General features: G+C 32.5%; 1 protein-coding gene across 3 annotated transcripts in view; it reads right to left on the reverse strand.

Annotated features, from left to right (window-relative positions):
* The window catches only part of BMP2K (BMP2 inducible kinase), a 150,844-nt gene that overhangs the window by 75,092 nt on the left and 53,774 nt on the right, over positions 1–21,978 (reverse strand). For 2 of the 3 annotated variants that reach the window (XM_079152939.1, XM_079152937.1), the window contains exons 4-7: positions 13,273–13,415; positions 10,679–10,800; positions 8,546–8,627; positions 3,975–4,107 (exon numbers count right to left, since the gene is read on the reverse strand). In XM_079152939.1, coding sequence (XP_079009065.1) covers positions 3,975–4,107; positions 8,546–8,627; positions 10,679–10,800; positions 13,273–13,415 — 480 coding nt within the window. The remainder of the gene's footprint in view (positions 1–3,974; positions 4,108–8,545; positions 8,628–10,678; positions 10,801–13,272; positions 13,416–21,978) is intronic. The other variant, XM_079152938.1, reaches the window with a different exon arrangement.

Here is a 21,978-nt window from a genome sequence, read left to right on the forward strand (position 1 = left end):
TTAAAAAAAAAAAAGAAATTAGGTTAGCTCAAGAATACAATAATGCTATCAGTACTAGATGCAATGGTAATGTGTACAGCAGTGATGACAGGAGTTATTAAAGGCTATCTTTTACTAAGTGCTAAGAAGCACTTTTTATAATTCATTTAATTCTCACAAGAACTCTAAGATGTAGATACTTTTAGTACACTCGTTTTAGGAATAAGAGTCTGAGATAAATGGAAGTGTCCAATATTCCTTACCAAATAAATGACAGAGCAGATGCAAACTGAGGCTATTTGGCTCTATGAGCCTTGCTCTTAATCTTCACAATGTACTCTTTAACCATCTTACAACAGAGGAGCTAAAAGAAATCTAAGGCAACCAGTCTTCTGTTCAACCTTCATAACTATCAAGAAATACTCTAGGTTATGTTTCTTATTTCCCTGTAAATGTTCTCTTAAGTTCTTTTCAACTATTGAATCCAGAAATGGAAAGTACTGCTTACACTTTGGGGCAACCCCATTATTTATCTATTGGGAAAGTCAACATAACCTATGAAGAAAAACTCTATAAATAACTGATTGACTCTGCCACTTTTAAGAAGAAAAGTCTACAGAAAAGTAAGATAAAATTGAGTTAAATTGAGCTTTATGAATAATAGGTAATAAGAATAATCCCTTTATCAAATTACCGATAATCAAAAGTATATGCAAAAACCTAGGTAACCACAAACCCCAAGTTTTAACCAAGACTTGTTATGGCTTTTTCATTCTGGAAAAATTCTGAGTCATATAAAACGGATGTAAATATCATTAGTGCTATCACTAATACTAAAAGGATATAAGTCTTTTTATGCTTTATCTTAATATGTGGGAACAATTATATTGCATAGATATTAGACAGTTTTACATTCAGAAACTATGGGCACAGCTATGCAATATTCTTGGTTTGCTGAATGCATCACTAATGGCATATCATAAACACACAGATACCTAAATAGGATGATGGGAGACAGGTAAGGCTGCATGGGAAAGAAATAAAAAACAGAATTGCAAAGAATTCAAATATTGCCTATAAAAGAATTACTATAGATAAGTATATTTTAGTTTTAAAAATCTCTTTTATTACTGAAGACAATATTTTAAAAATAAAATCCATAAAATCCCATTGACAGGAGATAAAACATTGGGATATTATAATTACAGATTGTCTTGAATGCTTCTACTTTATTCACCCCTTTTCACTTTGAGCACAAATCTGTACTTAAAATAAGAAATAAAATTTGCATACTTACTGACAATGAAGTATCTGATACAAAATATCAATTAACCAAAATCCAATTATAGCCTAAACTATCAAAAGTATTTACTTCCCATGACATAAGCACATACCCCCACACACACATATGGGGGGGATATGATAAAATAAGATTTTAGTAATAAATCATATATCAGTGTATAAACTGCCAGTCTCTCATACAATTTTACTTAATGAGAACATCAGAGACACTAAGACATTGCAAGATTCCCACTAAAAATCCTAAATCTAACTATTACTAAAACATTATAATTGCAACAAAATAGAGGTATAGCTAAAATGATTTATAAAAAGGTTAAAATTCAAATAGGGCACACAATAATTAAATTCCTCAATCTAATCTTTGAGCATTCCAATCAACACTTATTTAATGCTTTTGATGACCTGAACTTTGGACAATAAGGTAAAAAATAACTAGATAAGACAGGGAAGGTTAAGGATCCACTATTATACTTTAAGGTATATTTGCTCTTATGAAAGACATTCACATTTTGCAAAATACTGTGACAAAATGGGACTCAAAGGAAAAACAACTGGGGTGGGCCATTTAAAAACTATTTAAGTCTGTCACTGAAGGGCTGACAAAAGCTATGAAATGGTACCCATGAAAGTAATTTGTACTGCTCAGACAAGTAGGTCAACTTGTTTGGAGGCTGCCACAAGCATAGGAAACACATCAAAACAATGACAGTTGTTCAATTAGTGAAGATAAAAGTTAAGCCTCGAGGCTATAAAGTAGGTGGTCATTCAGATGTAGAGAATCACATAAAACAGAGATAGAGTTGGGCTTGGCAGTGTCTGTAATCCCAGTGGCTCAAAAGGCTGAGGCAGGAGAATGTCAAATTCAAAGCCAGTCTCAGCAAAAGCGAGGTGCTAAGCAATTCAGTGAGATCCTGACTCTCAGTAAAATACAACATAGGGCTGGGCATGTGGCTCAGTGGTCGAGTAGCCCTGAGTTCAATCCCTGGTACCAAAAAAAAAAAAACCAGAGATAAAGTTCTCTGGGGAGAAAACCTCAAGTCTGAGCACTCATATTCAATGTTCTCAAAACAGAGCAAAAGTATTCATGCCAGCAGTACAGCCACCAAGCTTTAGCTATTTCCTTTCTTCTGAAAGTTAAGCTTCCTTTCTCACTCCATATTCTGGTTCTTGTGCCTAGGAAAAACACTTCACGTGACACAAAGTAATTTTTGACATAATTCACCAATTTCCAACGTGTAGAAGAATCAACATTGGAGAAATGAATGAATGTGTTTTAAATATATTTGCAAAGTCAGACTAGATTTTCTCTTAGTTCCTTTTTCTTCTAAACTTTCTCTTTTTCTTTTATATTCCTCCTGGCACTTTATCACTGAACTATACACCCATTCTCTTTTTTTTTTCAATTTTGACACAGGGTCTTACTAAATTGTTCATGACTGCTCAAACACATAATCCACCTGCCTCAGTCTCTCAAGTATTTGGGATTACAGGTATGCCACCACACCAGACTACTCTTTTCTTCTTGATTTACACAAGCTTCATAAATTATAACATTTGTCAATCATTGGTCATATTAGTAACAAGTAATATTTCCAATTTATCATTTAACTCCATGCTAGTTCATGAACCTGGGGACATTTTCTAAGGACTTAAAGTGGATTAATATTTACAGTTCCTAGGGAATTGACTGCCTGGTATATTAATTCTACTTTCTAATCTTATAAATAAATTCACACCTATTTTCTTCAAGTATATTTGTTTTATTTTTTATATATGTCTTTGATGTAAAATTTTAACATAAAAATGAGGTATAGATCCAGCTTTATATTTTATCCAAAAATGGCTAAGAAGTTTTTCTATTTCTACGTATTTTTCTTCATGGAGTTGAACTGCTATCTGTATCATGTATCATGTATCATGTATCAAATATGTTTAAACTGACCATTTATTCTCTGCCATTAAGCTATAGGCTACAATAGGGGCACTTAAAATGCAGAAATGCTAAAAACAATTTAAATCAGTGAGGACAGGTGCTGTTTAACTACTACTAGTTCCTAATATATTTTAATATTTGTTTGATGGTTTTCCTTACCCTCACAATATCTTCTTCCAAACTTTTACCATGTGTGTATATTAAATATGAAAAAACAATATCTATCTAAATGGAAGGAAAAAATCTTAAAAGAAGCTAGAAGGAAAACTGAAGTATTCTTTTGGAATGAAGGGCCTGCCAGATTACCCTTTCTGATATTACTTGGTTGCTTTGTATTTATCTATACATTAACAAAGTATAGGTATTTATAAAAGGTAGCAAAATAAACTACAATCTAAAATTAGTAATGTTTTCACTTAAAGAATCAATAGCTCTGGATATTTGATTTCAAAAGTACAGAAACTAAACAATTAAATATAAGTGCTCTCAAAAATTCCGGTTGCCTTAATTATATAATTTCTGCTGTATGCTACTAAATCTTACCTACAGGTGTAAAAATATATCCTCATACTAATCAATAGTTATAGTGCTTTCATTCCTATAAAAGTCATATCAACATATTGTAGAATATTTTTTCTTTACTACAGTTTCACAAAATTATAACTCATGCAATTAAAAGGCAAGGTTTAAGCAAAGGAGTGTAAATAACAGGATACTAAAACAGTATCATAATTTTTCACATATTTTTCCAAGTACTTACTTATTAAGCAATGTATGTTGTGGGAGTATCGAGAATTATCTGGGATGGTAAAGCTGCCATCACAGATAGCAACCTGACTATCACCAAAAGGAAGAGTGAAGAAACAAAGTTTATATAGTAAACATCCCAGGGCCTGCAAAAAAAGAAGCATGAATATCATCACAGCTCAACTGATCAACCACAAAACATAAAACAGCAGAAAACGAAAATTTGAAGGTTATTTAATAAATAAAAACTAATGTTTCCATATTGAATCAAACTTTTAACAAATTATTAAACAGTTAATGCATTTGATTTTTTAAAAGACATTTAACTTAATCATCTCTAAACTTTTCTATCACATCTTGGCAAGTTGGTTTAATTGCTCTAGATTGTGAATGATTTAACTAAAATTAGACATGGCCAGTTCCTTTTTGGGAAAAAAAAAAAAAGACATTTTTTATATTACATATACTGTTTCTTCCACAAGGAAAAAATATACATATAACTACAGCATATAACCTAGAAAGTACAAGGCTCTTTCTAACAGAATTTTTAAAAATCCATTATAAAACAGATTTTTATATCCCAGGATTCCAAACAAGTTAGCTAGCACAACTTGACAACCATCAATTAATTTTATTGATTATTTAACGGGCACCTATGTCATTATTTCATACTATAGATATTAGATCTCTATTTCTGTGGAGTTTATTATATATTATATTAATTATATTTGTCATATCAAAAAGGAATGATTCTGTGTGCACAGCCTACAAGATTTCACAAATATCATACCAATGAATCTACTTACTGACAATAAAGGCAAAACTAACACAAATTCTGTCTAGAATAGCAGCTCCTCTCAAATCTGAGAAATATTTTTTAAAAAGGGGGAAAGGGGATTTCTGGCTCCAAAAATTATAACTGCATTAAAGAATGTAAGAAGCATTTCCTCTTAACAAATTGCATAAAATCTGTCCTTATACCTATAAAGTAGCAAATAAGCTTCCCAGACAAGCACAACTAAGTAACAAGTGCACAATCTTTTATAACTACTATGAAGATGGCAACATAAATACCTTTGTAAATTTAACAATATTAACTTACAAAACATTTTCAATATAGTAACAATATTCTAATGAAAAAAGCTTAATGCTCTAGAAATTTCAATATATTGGTTCAACACATTTTAGGCCACAAAGCAACTCTTAGCAGATACAAAAAAAAAAAAAAAAAAAAAAAAAAAAACTGATATAATTCCCTGTATCTTATCAGATCATAATGGAATAAAATCAGAAATCAACACAACAAAACTAAAAATTAAAAAATTCTTAAGACTCAAATGAGAATTGTGATAAAACATACCAAAATCTCTGGGACACTCTGAAGGCAGTTCCAAGAGTAAAGTTTATAGCTACGAATGTCTACCTAAGAAAATCAGAAACTAATGATGTATCTCAAATCCCTTGAAAAAGTAGAACAAACCAATTCCAAAACCAGTAGAAGGAAATAATTAAATCAAAGCCAAAAATCAATGAACTCAAGAATAAAAAACAATACAAAGGATCAATGAAACAAACAGTTGGTTCTTTGAAGAGAAAACTGATAAGCCCTTAACCAAACTAACCAAAAGAAAAAGAGAATAAAACCCAAATTAATAAAATTAGAGATGAAAAAGGAAAAATCATCACAGACATCACAGAAATCCAGCAAATCATTAGAGACTATGATGAAAACTTACACTCCAATAAATTGGAAAACGTAGAAGAAATGAACATATTTCTAGATGAATACAACCTGCCAAAACTGAATCAAGAGGAAACAGAAAAACTGAACAGACCAAAAACTTGTAATGAGATAGAACAGTAATAAAAACCCTTCCATCAAAGAAAATCTAGAACCAGACAGATTCTCAGCTGAATTCTACAAAACTTTTAAAGAAGAAATAATATCAATACTCCTCAAATTACTCCATTAAATAGAAAGGGATGGAACACTTTCAAATTCATTCTATGAAGCCAGTATCCTACTTATATCAAAACCAGATATGGAAACATCAAGGAAAGAAAACTACAGAACAATATCCCTGATGAACTCAGATGCAAAAATACTTAATATTAGTAAATCGTGTTCAACAACATATTTAAAAAAAGTGATCAAGTTGGTTTTATTCCAGAGATGCAAGGATGGTTTAATATATGCAAATCAATAAATGTAATTCATCACACAAGTAGAATTAAGGAAAAAATCACTTAGACATCTCAATAGATGCAAAGAAGGTCTTTGATAAAATTTAGCATCAATTCATGACAAACACATTGAAGAAAGTAGGGATAGAAGGAACCTACCTCAACATCATAAAGTTGATTTATGAAAAGCCCAAAGCCAAACTCAGAGTAAATGGAAAAATATTGAAAGTATTTCCTTTAAAATCTGTGACAATACAAGAACGTCCACTCTCATCACTCCTATTTAATATAATGCTAAAAATTCTAGCCAGAGCAATTAGGCAAGAGAAGGAAAGAAAAGAGACCTCTAAAGCTCAGGAAATAATGCCAAGAGTTAATAAATGGAATGACATCAAGTTAAACCTCTTCTACACAGCAAAGGAAGCAATTAGGAATATGAAGAAAGAACTACAGAATGAGAGAAAATCTTTGCTAACTACTCTTCTGACAGAGGAGTAATATCTAGAATATACAAAGACCTCAAATATTTAACACCAAAAAAATCAAATCATCCAATCAATACATGGGCAAATGAAAACTGACACTTCCCAAAAGAAGAAATTCTAATTACATGAAAAAATTACATGAAAATTACATGAACAATTACATGAAAAAATATTCAATATCATTATCAATTAGGGAAACGCAAATCAAAACTATACTGAGATTTATCTCATACCATTCAGAATGGCAGTTATCAACAATACATATAATAATAAATGCTGGAGAGGATGTAGAGAAGAAGAAACACTTTTATACTGTTGAAACTGTAAATTAGTATAACCACTATGGAAATCAATGTGGCAGTTCCTCAAAAGACTAGGCATGGAACCACTATGTGACCCAGCTATACTACTCCCAGGTATTTATCCTGAAGAATTAAAGATATATCATAGTGATACATGCATATCCATGTTTACAGCAGTACAATTCACAATACCAAACTATGGAACAAGTCTAGGTGTTCATTAATGGATGAATGAATAAAGAAAATGTGGTATACATATATGATAGAGTATTGTTTAGCCACAAAGGAAAATGAAATTATGTCATTCGCAGAAAAATGGATGGAACTAGAGACTATTATATTAAGTGAAATAAGTTAAACTCAGAAGGTCAAGGTTCATGTGTTTTCTCTCATATGTGTAAGCTAGAGAGGAAAAAGGAAAAGAAAGGTGAAGACAGATCTTATGAAAATCAAAGGGAGATCAGTGGAAATTGAACAGTCACAAATTCTGCAAGAAAAATGAGTTCACCTATTACTTCTTGTAATATTTTCATTATATAAATTAAGATTCAATTTGATTGCTTTCTACCTTATACGTAACCCTCAATTTTAATATAAGTCATCCAATGAGTCAAATGTTAATCCCAGGGAAAGCAAAATTTGAATTATATAAGCCAGTGCAATATTACATTAACTGAACAGAACTTACTCGCAATTTACTTCAATCATATATATAGCTTAAAATTCAACAATCATAAGAGTAACTGTTTAATAAGAATGTATATGTTACGTAAACAAATTAAGAGATATCAATGATTTTTTTGTTACCTTATAAGAATACCTATCCCTTAAGATTTTGTTTGGTATTCCAATCAAGAACAGGGGAGAAAAGTCCAGAAGATAATAACTTGGTTTCATACATTACAATTGACTACTTTATGAACACTGCTTTAAAAACAAATTAAATCTGACCTTTTTCATAAATCCCAGAACTATTTCAAAGAATTATATTCTTCTATTCCCAATAGGTTCCTTAATGGTAATTACGACTAAACAGTCATTAAATTTAAATAAATGCACATTTAAAATAAAAAGAGTTTAAACTCTAAAGAGATGTTGCAATTCTAATATAAAGTTCAACTATGAGAAACAAAATCTTTCTCAATAATTTAATCTAGATAGCGAAACCAATAATAATTTCAATATAGTCAAATGGGATGTTTAGAATTAGAAAAAACAATTTCTCATGTCAGCTTCCATTAAAAGGATCCTAAAATAACCTGAAAAATTATCTTGTAATTACTTAAGAGTTATATTCAGCTCTTCTATATTGGGATCAACTAAAAATTCCACTCTATCAAAAAAAGTTAAATATATAATCTAAATACAAAAACTACTATGATAAACAGATACATTATATGTAAGTTCATTGTTTTTTGATATGTAAGCTTTCCATCTGAGGATTCAGAAGATAAAAGGTTCTAGTATTTTTCTTCTCCTGAATAAGAAGTTCTCCTGCATACTAGTCTTTTCTGCTCATTAGGTAATGCTTTTCTGGAGGCAAGAGGAAAACAGTCAACTAAAATCAGATTTTTTATTTAGTTAGAGCAAATTTCAGTCTTTCTTAGCCTTACCCAGATATCAGCCTTGGTAGTGATGGGTTTCCCTCCATAAAGGTTGATCATTTCAGGGGCTCTGTATGACAGAGTCGTATACCTGGCAGTAAACAAGTGAAATGGAGTAGTGAAATTTAAAAACAAAAATAATAATAATAATAATAATAATATTGTTTATAAGATACTACAAAAAACCTTTGAAGTTCAATAACATTATGTAGAAATGATACTATTTCTAAAAGTTCATTAAAAACACCTTATTCAACAAGTACAAATCTCTAATAATATAAAAGGCTAATTCCTGTTATTATAAAAAATCTTAATGTTGGTAGAACTAAAAATAATTTCTCTTGAATTTATATGAAACAATACAATTTGACTATAATAGTTTCCTTATCTAATCTATTAAAAGTAAAACTTCTACCCTCTCAAGAACTTAATTGATATTTTTAAAGGAGTTGTTTCTAGGGATGCTAATATACTTCCTTGCATGTGTAGTAAATGTTGAAGTATTTTATAATTGTTTTAAAAGTAATAATTGTCATTATTCTAAATACACACACTATGTATACTTCTACTGCCAACTGCCAACATAAACTGTTTAGAACTAAAAGACACTGAAAATAAGTTTACAAATACACAAATTCCAAATCCACTGTGAACAGATCATTTTAATGAAATACCATTCAAATCTCATGGCAGAATTATCAGAGTATGGACTTCCTATATCATGACAAGATTCACTTTGTGTGTTTCTACATTTTACTTTACAAGAAGTATCTTAAAACTCTACTTTACCATCTTATTTTTTCCAAATTACACTGACTAATGAGACAATCTGAATGGTACTAGCATGGAGGAATGACTAAAGAACCCAGAACAGGAACTGCATAACAGCAGATTTTTTTGTTCACTACTACACCCCAGCACCAAGAACAGTATTGGCCCTAAACAAATGAATGGTTACCTGAATGAATTGAAGGCCTAATACTCAACTGAGCCCAAAGCACAAGAACTTCAAATAAGTTTTCCATTCATCACAAAATTTGAATCAATCAGCAAAATTCAGCTGAACCTAAACTATACCTCAGAATGCAAAAGCAAGAAATAAAATGTCTAAGCAGGTTAGAGATATCTGAATGGAGTCTTAGAGTAGTCATCCAATCTTTTGATTAAAAAAAAAGTTTAATTATATGGATATATACATATTCCAATAAATTAATTCAGTATTTCAATATATTATTCTTTTGTTCTTCATGACATTTATATGTTTACTAATGTGTCTGTTTTTATGGAACCTAACATAATCATCCTAGGCTAAGGTTCTTAGGCAGAAATATGTAGTATAAAAGTCCAGAGTATTATTAAAAATGACCAGAGTAATATCAGTTTAATTTTAACTATTTCAAAATACTGCAGTACAAATGATAGCTCCTAGATACTCTTAAGCAATTGAGAATTTGTGAGGAAGTAAAGAAAGGCCATTTATAAAAAGCAACTACTTAGAAAATTCCTATTCTGACAGACCTTTCTGCCTTCTGTAATCTAAGACAAATAGTTGCATCTTCCAAAACTAGAAAACAGAAAAGTTAGAAAAAGGTCCTCCTGCACACTCTAGAAACCATGGAAAGTACTGGATCAAGAAAACGTAAAACATGCATGACGTATTCACCAGAAAGTTTCCAATGCACCATTACAAAATAAGAGACTTGATACAGTCTTAACACTTTTTCCATACAATTTTCAATGCATACAAGTTAATCTTCTTAACATTAAATAAGAACAGCTTACATATTTTCAAATAACTTAATTTTTTCTTAACACATACAAATTGCTTAGTTTAGTAAAAACAAACATTTAGCTAAACTCAATAATCATTTAAAATTCCCTTTAATGATTCCACCAATTACTACAGCTTATTTTACAAGTTTCTTTATGTATCTGTTTACAATATAAATGAAATATTTACATCCATGGTAAAATATATCCCATTGTCCACTTCAGATGTAAATTAATCAATGACTGTGGCATAGAAATATTTTGAAGTAATCTATGAATTAAAGATCTAAAATTTGCATTAACATAGCTGGTCACAGACTCAAGTTAACCAAAATTGATATGGAACAAAATATAATGAGAATAAACACTTACTTTTTAATTTCTTCTTCTACTACATTAACTCCATCCTTTTGAGGATTAAGAAATTTATTAGTGGCACTGCCAAAGTCACAAAGTACGTAATTTCCACCATCATTTAACAAAATATTTTCTACCTTAATAAAAGAAAATCAATGATTAGTATTTTCAAAGTCAAAATTATCTTTTTTTAATCCTTTCAAAATGGAAGATCTGTATCACTCACAATGCACAGACACACACACACACAGACACACACACACACACACACACACACACATATATATATATATATATATAGAGAGAGAGAGAGAGAGAGAGAGAGAGAGAGAGAGAGAGAGAGAGAGAGACCTAAGTTGAGAAATGAGATACTTTAAACTATCAGGACAAATGAACCACAGCAAAAATATACTTTACTATGTCTATTACTTCTCTTACTAAGAACAATTAATTACTTTATCCACTACAAGATAGTTTGTGCAGGGGTCAAGAAACCCTAAATCTGCCTTTGACTGCACGTCAATTTTTCTCCTTTTCTGATAAAAACTCAGCTTATCTATAGATAAGCAGTAATGAAAAACACTTAAATTCTATCTTCAAATAATTCCTATAAGGTTCAGTATCCCTTATCTAAAATGGCTGGAACCAGAGGAGTCTCAGATTTTGGATGGGGGGGTTGGAGATATTTGCATATGTATATGTATATATGGGGCTGAGACTCAAATCTAAGACCAAAATTCATTTATGTTTCATCTTATACATTTAGTCTGACTATAACTTTATATAATACTTTTAAGCAGCCTGCAATTTGACTGTAAGTCTATCATGTGGTAAGGTATATGATACTCCACTTGTGACATCATGTCAGCGCTCAAAAAATTTCAGATTGTGAAGCATTTCAAATTTTGGATACTCTGATAGGAAGGCTCAATTGGCAGTACCATTTTTACTTAAAATATTACACTGAAACACAAATTTGTCTTAACTAGGAGATTAGAATTGTATTAACTAAAATAATGTCTTCTAAATTTTAAATCAGTACTCAGCTGAAACTATCAGTTTTGTAAGCAAAAGGCTAATGAGCTATGACAGCACCAAAAGAAAAAAATCACACCAAATCATTAGAGTATATATTACATTTGCATATTCTGAAGAACTGAGATGAGCTATACTAGTTATCCAAATTAAGGGACAGAAGTCTGAAGTAATATATTTCAATACTACTTTGACTTGCCTCCTATTACCATAAGTTTCTTTGGATGATGCTTTCATGATTAACAACCTATATTCTAAGCAACATCTTCTATTCTCTTTTATCTTTAAAGCATTTTATAATCATCTTTTATAAAATTTTGTATAATCAGTCAGAATCACGATTCATTCGTTCATTAAACAGTTGGTAAGACTCTGCTATGTACCAGACACTGTTCTGAATGTACAGTTTCATCACTGAGAAGAAAAAGAAAAGCTCTACCTTCGAGGAGCTACATTCAAGTAGAAGACAGACAATAAACAATAAGCATAATTCATAAGCAAATTACACAAAATCTTATAAAGTACAATAGCTAGTAAAAGGTAGAACAGATAGTAAGAGCCTTACACTTCAATTATATACAAAGTGACTCAGCACATAACTCACTGAGGTGATCTGAGCATACTTGAATGAGGGGAAAGTGCAACAATAGGAATATATAAGCATGAAACACTTCAGAAGTTTTGTATTTTGCAGTGCTAGGGATAAAACCCAAGATCCTCCCTCTCCTGTGCTAGGCTATCATTCTACCTTGAGCTATACACCTAACTCAGGAAGAGTGATACTTGTAATTGTGTCTGGGGGCATCAAAGATGACACTTATGGTTCTAAATGATATCTCTAGACATCACCTAGCTAAATGATATCCCCAAGAATATTCAGTCCCCTTGGAAGATTATTTCTTCAATTTAACAAACGAGTACCAAATATAAGAAGTCAAGAGTCCAAAAGAGGGTAAAATGAAGTGACCTCAAGGACAATCATCGCCAGTTACAGTAAATCATAGAAAATAGTAAATTATAAATAAATGGGAAAAAAGACATATTTATAGTCTACTCCAGTGTCTCTTAAAAACACCCTGATGCTTGCTTAATATGAAATACAGAAAATAAAAGGAATACTAAACTGAAAGAGAACAGTGTGGAAAGACACTCAATGTATATCAGTGACATTCATGATTTTGTTCAAATGAAACCTTTTAAAAGAAGCTATTCTGAGAAACAGCTGCAGAATAGGAACATGTGCATTTCTGTTAAAAATCCTTACGGTCAAATAAAGCACAATTTCAAATCTACCATTGGATCCTTGACCTGAGCTCAGAAAATGTATTACAGAGAGACCAATCTCAGTGCTAGTAATAAAACCTTGTTAGGACTAGCGATGTAGCTCAGAAGTAGAGCACTTGCCTAGCACAGATGAGGCAGGCCTTGGATTCCATCTCCCACATTACAAAGAAGGGAAAACAAACAAACAAAAAACACCTAGTTTAGACGAGGATAGTCCAAGAACATTTTAACACTTTTACCCCAAAGTCTAGAACAGATAACTCTATATGTAAGTATTTTAAAATTCTTACCTTCAGATCCCGGTGAATTATTGGAGTCTTACACTGATGCAACCTTGCAACAGCTTCACAGGTATCACAGAATATCTGTAACACTTCTGGTTCTGTAAAACCTGTTTGCAGTTTCTTATTCATCTGATTCACTACCTGCCCGGCTAAGAAAAAAAGGGCATGTTCATATTTTTTTATAAATGAAAACTACCACACAAACAAAAAAATTAAATGTCTTTATGATCTCAGGTAATGAGAAATTGGCTGTCATAATTTTCATGAAACAATGGTTGCTATATCAAATTGTGTTGATTTAATAACACTTTTTTGTATTTTAAAACTCTAAGATCAGAACATCTTAAAATAGATAATATCCAATAAATACTAGTGACCATTTTTTAACATCTTAACATATCTGAAATCACAGTTTTCTTTATAATTGATGACAGTTGATGTGAACTAAAAGTTATTCAGTACTGTGCTATCCTGGGTAAACTGTGTTAAATAAAAAATAAGGTTTATATTATCATGGAATTTACAGTTCAAAGGTAGAAATAAACAACTACACAAATACATAATCATAATTATATATAATAAAAACATGAGAGAATTTAATATAGGAAACAATTTTAACGGTGAAGAAGGATGGGAAGAAGGTATCAGGTCAGGCTCCTCTAAGGAAGTAATATTTATGTTGAGACCTAACAACTATTAGGAATTAATGAGGCAGAGATTAAAGAGAACGCTAGACTAGTAATAGTGAGTTATATATAAAAAAACACCTCAGGCTTGGGAAAGAGCTTGAGGACTATGAATAACTTAAAAAAGTCAAAGCTGATACGGTCTAGGAAGCAGAGAACAGTGGTGAGATGAGAATGATAAGTCAGACAAGGATTAGCCAGATTTTGTATTTTATCTTGACAGTCAACAAAACTTCCTGATCTGACTTTTAAAGATATTTACTTGATTATGGGGTAGAGGAATCAAAAGAGTAGAAATGGAGGAAATGAACTAAGACACTAATGCTGTAATCCAGCTAAGAAATAACAGACCTGAGGAACTGACTATAATCAAATAGCCATACATATACCATTGAGCCCTGAAAAAATTATTATACTATTGAAGCCAGAATTAAGGACAGGTAGTTAGTGTAGAAATAGGGGATCTGGTCAAATCGAGGAAATGAAGCCATGAAGCCATCTGCCTCAGGAAGTTGGAGACTGCCCCTGGAAGAATGGAATGTCAAGGATCTCCAGAGCCCATTGATTACCAAATTCACCTGCCTTTATCAAGGACTGCAAACAAGGAGCTGCTAATTAATGCCCCCTGGGCCCTTACCTGCCTGAATCACCTTGGCCCTCCCCCTGCCCATGGCTTCTCACTTAATGCAAAACCAGGCCTAGTCACATAGGCAGGAAGGAGAGATAAGAGGGGAGAGAACTGGAGAACAAAAGAGACTTTAACCTATAAAAGATGTAGGGTGAGCTCACTTCTTGGGACTTTAGAACATCAGCCAAGGCCCCCTTCTTCCTGCCGGGAGAAGTATGTATTATTACCTTTAAATAAAACCTGCTTAATATGCTTGCCTTGGCGTGCTTCTCTAGTGTTCAATCTTCAACATTAGAAGGAGCAGAACTCATCACCGGTAAACGGCGGTATCACTATGATAATTGATAGTAACCACTGTTACATTTTAAGAACACAAATAAATATGTGATTCATAAAGAAAATATTCTATAAAAATCAAATTTGGGAATTTAAAAAGGTATAAAGCTTATATTAACTTGAAACTTTCTTACAACAAGAATGGATAAATGAATGTTGGACACTATAATTTGTAAACTTGTTGCTTTTGTTATTACTATTTAAAATAGCAATCTCTTGTCTTTATCTTATCTTTACTCTTGGAATTTTAAAGTGGAAAGAACAAAAAAAATTAATTATGAATCTCTGGATTGGGGATGTAACACTTATCTAGTATGCATAAAGGCTCTGGCTTAGATCCCCAGCCTAACAAAGTGGGGTAGTCCCTGAAAACTCAGGGATAATTTATTCAGAAGATTGAGACACACCTAAATAGGCAGCAACTTCCTTTATTCCCTTGTTTACCAGATTCCTTGGCAGATATCTATTGTTAAACTAGGAAAAGTCTGTTTTTATCTAAAAATTAAACCAGAAGAAAAATGGGTTCTTAATGTTCATACACAAACTTGAAATATGACTTCACAGCTAAAGAAATCATAACCTTGAATTCATTCCACCTCTTACAGTGTTGTAATGTGCAGGATTAACTGTAAACAAATGTTAATTCCCTTTCTTCTCAACCGAGATCTTTGGAGTAGAAATCCTGAATCACAAAAATCAAGTCCTTAATAATAACTAAAATTGCATGTGAGTTAAACTTCAAATGTAGAAATTCTGTTACTCAAAATCAGAGTTTTCTGAAAATTAAGTAACAGAAGAAAACCAGTGAAGAATGAGACTTGGATTTGGAAATCAAGGATTACATATTGAAGGTTTATGCATATAGATCTCAAATCTTTCCAGATATTCCAAAGTATTATCGCCTAAACAAAAGATGTTAAATTCTGCTGATCATAATAAGAAAATTAACATTTTTCTAACCTCTTAACCTTTTTATGAGTATACATACTTATTATCACTTAATTTAAAAACCTCAAGTAAAACCTATAATTCCATTTAAATTTTAATGCATTTTTTAATGAAATTATTCATTTTTAACTGTAGTAAATTGCATCGATGGACTCAAATCTTCAACCTTCCCTTTTTTGACAACCTTTGCCCTGTAATTCATTGCGCCTACCAATAAAATAGGCAGAAAACATTTCCTGCTCTTTGATTTAGCTCAGTCATGTGATTTACCTTCTGCCAAGAGAAAAAAGTAGAAGTAGCAGTACACCCAGTCCCAAGCCTAGGCCTTAAAAGGCTTCATATGCTTCCACACACCCTCTTATGTTTCTATCATCTCTATGAGGAAATTAACCCCACAATAGCTTGCTAGTGCCAGAAGGAGGGTGAGAGACATGTGAAGCAAAGCTACTTCAACTTATCCCAGTTTGCCACCTGACATGTGAGCAAGCCAGCTGAAATCAGCAGCACAGTCCATCACACTCAATCCAAAACAGCTGGCCCACAAATAGATAAGCAATAATAAATGACTATTTTATGCTACTGAGTTTGGGGATATTTTGTTATTAAGTAAAAACTAGCAGATATAGAATTTATAGGAACTTAGAACAAGTTCTAAAAACAGAAATTTTTTAATTCATAAATTTTTATAATTTATTCATAAATTTTTCATAGAAAAATAGAAATGTTTTTTAAATGTCTATACAGATTTCTGGAGGTCTGGATGTCTGAAAATTAGCAAATTAAGCAGTAGAAAACTATAAATTTGCAGAGACAAAAAAATGATTACACTTCATCAGAAATGATTTTAAACAATGGTACCTGAAAGCTTATAGGGTTATATTGCCTATATAACACATTCTTCTAGTACCTATACAGTTTTATTCCAATATAATCAAAACCAATATACCCAACTATATATATTACATTGGTTCACTTACAAAAGTGCTTTCATTCTTAACATACAACTGACTTTTACAAAAGAGGAGGATAATATTTATTCTCCTATTCTTTGCTCCTCCAAATCACGTCTACCCCATGGGAGAAAAAGGAACTTATCTAACTGATTAATCTGAAAAAAGGAACAGAGCACTCAGTTCAGGCTTTTGGATCCTTTCTCCTAAAATAAAACTGCCCATTCAGATGGTACATTCTGATCTGTACTACATTACATGTAGTATACTAACTTAGCCAGTGAAATATTTGAAGAAAACTTCTCGCATAACGAAGAAAGCTCATTAACAACAGGAAATTTTCAGAAAAAACAATTAAAGGAAAAGAGAAAATTTTTTTCATTTTTTATGATGCTACGGATTGAACCTAGGGATGCTCTACTACTGAGTTACATCCCCCAACTCTCTATTTTTCATTTTGAATCCAGGTCTAGCTAAGTTGTCCAGGCTGGCCTCAAACCTGTGATCCTCCTTTCTCAGCTTTCCACTGGCTGGAATTAGAGACATGAAGAAAAAATATTTTTAAGAACCAAAATTTAGGGGACTAGGGATGTGGCAGAGCATTTTCCTACCATGCATGAGGTCATGTGTTCAATAATAAGACTGCCCCCTCAAAAAAACTGAAAATTTATATCCACAAAAATAAAAATATTCACACCTCAAATAAGAGCAAGGTATATTTTAACAAAAGAACGAGAAAGGATTCTTAGAAATCAAAATGGGAAAAATACAAAATTCTACAAAAGAACTGAAAGATAAAGTTAAGGAATGCTTCTGACAAAAGTAAAATTTTTTAAAAGAAGTAAAAAGAGGATGAAAAGAAAATCAAGAGAATAATCTAGAATGACAAACATCTTTGAAAATGAACAGTCCAGAAAAATAACAGAGAAAAATGAAAGAAAAAAAAAAACTGAGTGTACCACAAAAAAAGGCTACCAAAAATACCCAAATCAAGGGACATAAGTTGTGAAATTTCATTATGCTGAAGATATAGGAAAGTTTCTAACTGTAAGTGTCTTTGGAGAAACAGGGCACATAAATTAAGTAATCACAATAGTATCAGGCTTCTCAACAAACAGCAATACTAAGAAAACAGAGAATAATGTCATCCAAATTTTGCATCAATATTATTTTTTTTATTGTAAACAAATGGGATACATGTTGTTTCTCTATTTCTACATGGAGTAAAGGCATACCATTTGTGTAATCATAAATTTACATAGGGTAATATTGTTTGATTCATTGTTATTCTTTCCCTTCCCCCCACCACTCCCACCCCTCTTTTCCCTCTAAACAGTACTTCCTTCCTCCAACCTTGCCACCCTCCTTAACACTAAACCTAAACCTAACCCTAACCGCGTAACACTAACCCCTCCCACCCCACATTGTGTCATCATCCGCTTATCAGCGACATCATTCGTCCTTTGGTTTCTTGAGATTGGCTTATCTAACTGAGCATGATATTCTCCAATTTCATCCATTTGCCTGCAAATGCCATAATTTTATCATTCTTTATGGCTGAGTAATATTCCGTTGTATACATATGCCACAGTTTCTTTATCCATACATCAATTGAAGGACATCTAGGTTCGTTCCACAATCTGGGTACTGTGAATTGAGAAGCTATGAACATTAATGTGGTTGTATCTCTGCAGTATGCTGATTTTAAGTCCTTTGGGTATAGGCCAAGGAGTGGGATAGCTGGGTCAAATGGTAGTTCCATTCCAAGCTTTCTGAGGAATATCCATACTGCTTTCCAGAGTGGCTACACTAATTTGCAACCCCACCAGCAATGTATGAGTGTACCTTTTTCCCCACATCCTCGACAACACCTATTGTTGCTTGTGTTCTTGATAATCGCCATTCTAACTGGGGTGAGATGGAATCTGAGGGTAGTTTTGATTTGCATTTCTCTTATTACTAGAGATGTTGAACATTTTTTCATATATCTGTTGATTGCTTGTACACCTTCTGTGAAGTGTCTGTACATTTCCTTAGCCCATTTGTTGATTGGATTATTTGTATTCTTGGTGTAGAGTTTTTTGAGTTCTTTATAGTTTCTGGAAATTAGCGCACTACCTGAAGCATGAGTGGCAAAGATTTTCTCCCACTCTGTAGGCGCTCTCTTCACATTACTGATAGTTTCCTTTGCTGAGAGAAAGCTTTTTAGTTTGAATCTATCCCAGTTGTTGATTCTTGCTTTTATTTCTTGTGCTATGGGAGTCCTGTCAAGGAAGTCTGATCCTAAGCCGACATGTTGAAGATTTGGACCTACTTTTTCTTCTATAAGATGCAGGGTCTCTGGTCTGATTCCAAGATCTTTGATCCATTTTGAGTTAAGTTTTGTGCAGGGTGAGAGACAGGGGTTTAATTTCATTCTGTTGCATATGGTTTTCCCAGCACCATTTGTTGAAGAGGCTATCTTTTCTCCATTGCATATTTTTGGCACCTTTGTCTAGTATGAGAAAATTGTATTTATTTGGGTTTGTGTCCATGGCCTCTATTCTGTACCATTGATCTACCTGTCTATTTTGGTACCAATACCATGCCGTTTTTGTTACTATTACTTTGTAGTAGCGTTGAAGATCTGATATTGTGATACCCCCTGCTTCGCTCTTTCTGCTAAGGATTGCTTTAGCTATTCCGGGTTTCTTATTCTTCCAGATGAATTTCATGATTGTTTGCTCTATTTCTGTAAGGTACGTCATTGGGATTTTAATTGGAATTGCATTGAATCTTAGCACTTTTGGTAGTATGGCCATTTTGACAATATTAATTCTGTCTATCCAAGAACATGGGAGATCTTTCCATCTTCTAAGGTTTTCTTTAATTTCTTTCTTTAGTGTTCTGTAGTTCTCATTGTAGAGGTCTTTAACCTCTTTTGTGAGATTGATTCCCAAGTACTTTATTTTTTTCGAGGCTATTGTGAATGGGATAGTTTTTCAAACATCTCTTTCTGAAGATTCATCACTTATGTATAAAAATGCATTGGATTTATGAGCGTTGATCTTGTAACCTGCTACTTTACTGAATTCACTTATGAGTTCTATGAGTTTTCTGGTGGAATTTCCAGGTTCCTCTAAATATATAATCATGTCAGTAGCAAACAGGGATAATTTGAGTTCTTCTTTTCCTATTCGTATCCCTTTAATTTCTTTGCTTTGTCTAACTGCTCTGGCTAGAGTTTCAAGGACGATGTTGAATAGAAGTGGTGAAAAGGGCATCCCTGCCTTGTTCCAGTTCCTAGGCGGAATGCTTTCAGTTTTTCGCCATTTAGAATGATACTGGCCATGGGCTTAGCGTAGATGGCCTTTACAATGTTAAGGAATGTTCCCACTATCCCTAATTTTTCTAGTGTTTTCAGCATGAAGGGATGCTGTATTTTATCAAATGCTTTTTCTGCATCTATCGAAATAATCATGTGATTCTTAACTTTAAGTCTGTTGATATGGTGAATGACATTTATTGATTTCCGGATGTTGAACCAATCTCGCATCCCTGGGATAAAATCCACTTGATCGTGGTGCACTATCTCTTTAATATATTTTTGTATGCGATTTGCTAAAATTTGTTGAGAATTTTTGCATGAGTGTTCATTAAGGATATTGGTCTGAAATTTTCTTTCCTCAATGTATCTCTGTCTGGTTTATGTATCAGTGTGATATTGGCTTCATAGAATGAGTTTGGGAGGGTTCCCTCCTCTTCTATTTCATGGAATACTTTGAGGAGTATTGGAATGAGCTCTTCTTTAAAGGTTTTGTAGAACTCCGCCGAGAACCCATCTGGTCCCGGACTTTTCTTTGTTCATAGGCTTTGATGACCTCTTCTATTTCATTGCTTGAAATTCATTTATTTAAGTTGTGTATGTCCTCCTCGTTCAGTTTAGGTAATTCATATGTGTCTAGAAACTTGTTAATGTCTTCGAGGTTTTCTGTTTTGTTGGAATATAGGTTTTCAAAATAGCTTCCAATTATTTTTGTATTTCAATCGTGTCTGTTGTGATATTTCCTTGTTCATTCCGAATTTTAGTAATTTGAGTTTTCTCCCTCTTTCTCTTTGTTAGTGGGGCTAAGGGTTTATCAATTTTGTTTATTTTTTCAAAGAACCAACTATTTATTTTGTTAATTTTTCCGATTGTTTCTTTTGTTTCAATTTCGTTGATTTCGGCTCTGATTTTAACTATTTCCTGTCTTCTACTCTTTTGTTGTTGGTCTGCTCTTCTTTTTCTAGGGCTTTGAGCTGTAGTGTTAAGTCGTTTATTTGTTGATTTTTACTTTTTTTGTTGAATGTGCCCCATGAAAGAAAATCTCCCTCTCAGTACTGCTTTCATAGTGTCCCAGAGATTTTGATATGATGTGTCTTTGTTCTCGTTTACTTCTAAGAATTTTTTTAATTTCCCTCCTGATGTCTTCTGTTATCCATTCATCATATAATAGTGTATTATTTAATCTCCAAGTATTGGAGAAGTTTCTGTTTTTTATTCTGTCATTTATTTCTAATTTCAACCCATTATGATCTGACACAGTACAAGGTAGTATCTCTATCTTCTTGTATTTGCTAATAATAGCTTTGTGGCATAAAATATGGTCAAATAAAATTAGAGAAGGATCCATGTGCTGCTGAGAAGAAAGTGTATTCGTTCTTTCTTGGATGGTATATTCTATATATGTCCGTTAAGTCTATATTGTTGATTGTGTTATTGAGATCTATGGTTTCTTTATTCAATTTTTGTTTGGAAGATCTATCCAGTGGTGAGGAGGTGTGTTAAAATCGCCTAGTATTATTGTGTTGTGGTCTATTTGATTTCTGGAATTGAGAAGGATTTGTTTGATGTACATGGATGAGCCAATGTTCGGGGCATAGATATTTATGATTGTTATGTCTTGCTGATTTATGCTTCCCTTAAGCAGTATGTAATGTCCTTCTTTATCCCTTCTGACTAGTTTTGGCTTGAAGTCCACATTATCTGAAATGAGGATGGGTACTCCAGCTTTTTTGCTGTGTCTGTGTGCATGGTATGTTTTTTCCCATCCTTTCACCTTTAGTCTATAGGTATCTCTGAGATGAGTCTCTTGCAGGCAGCATATTGTTGGATTTTTCTTTTTAATCCAATCTGCCAGTCTAT

The sequence above is a fragment of the Sciurus vulgaris genome, assembly GCF_902686455.1.
Source record: "Sciurus vulgaris genome assembly, chromosome: 9".
NCBI lineage: Eukaryota > Metazoa > Chordata > Mammalia > Rodentia > Sciuridae > Sciurus > Sciurus vulgaris.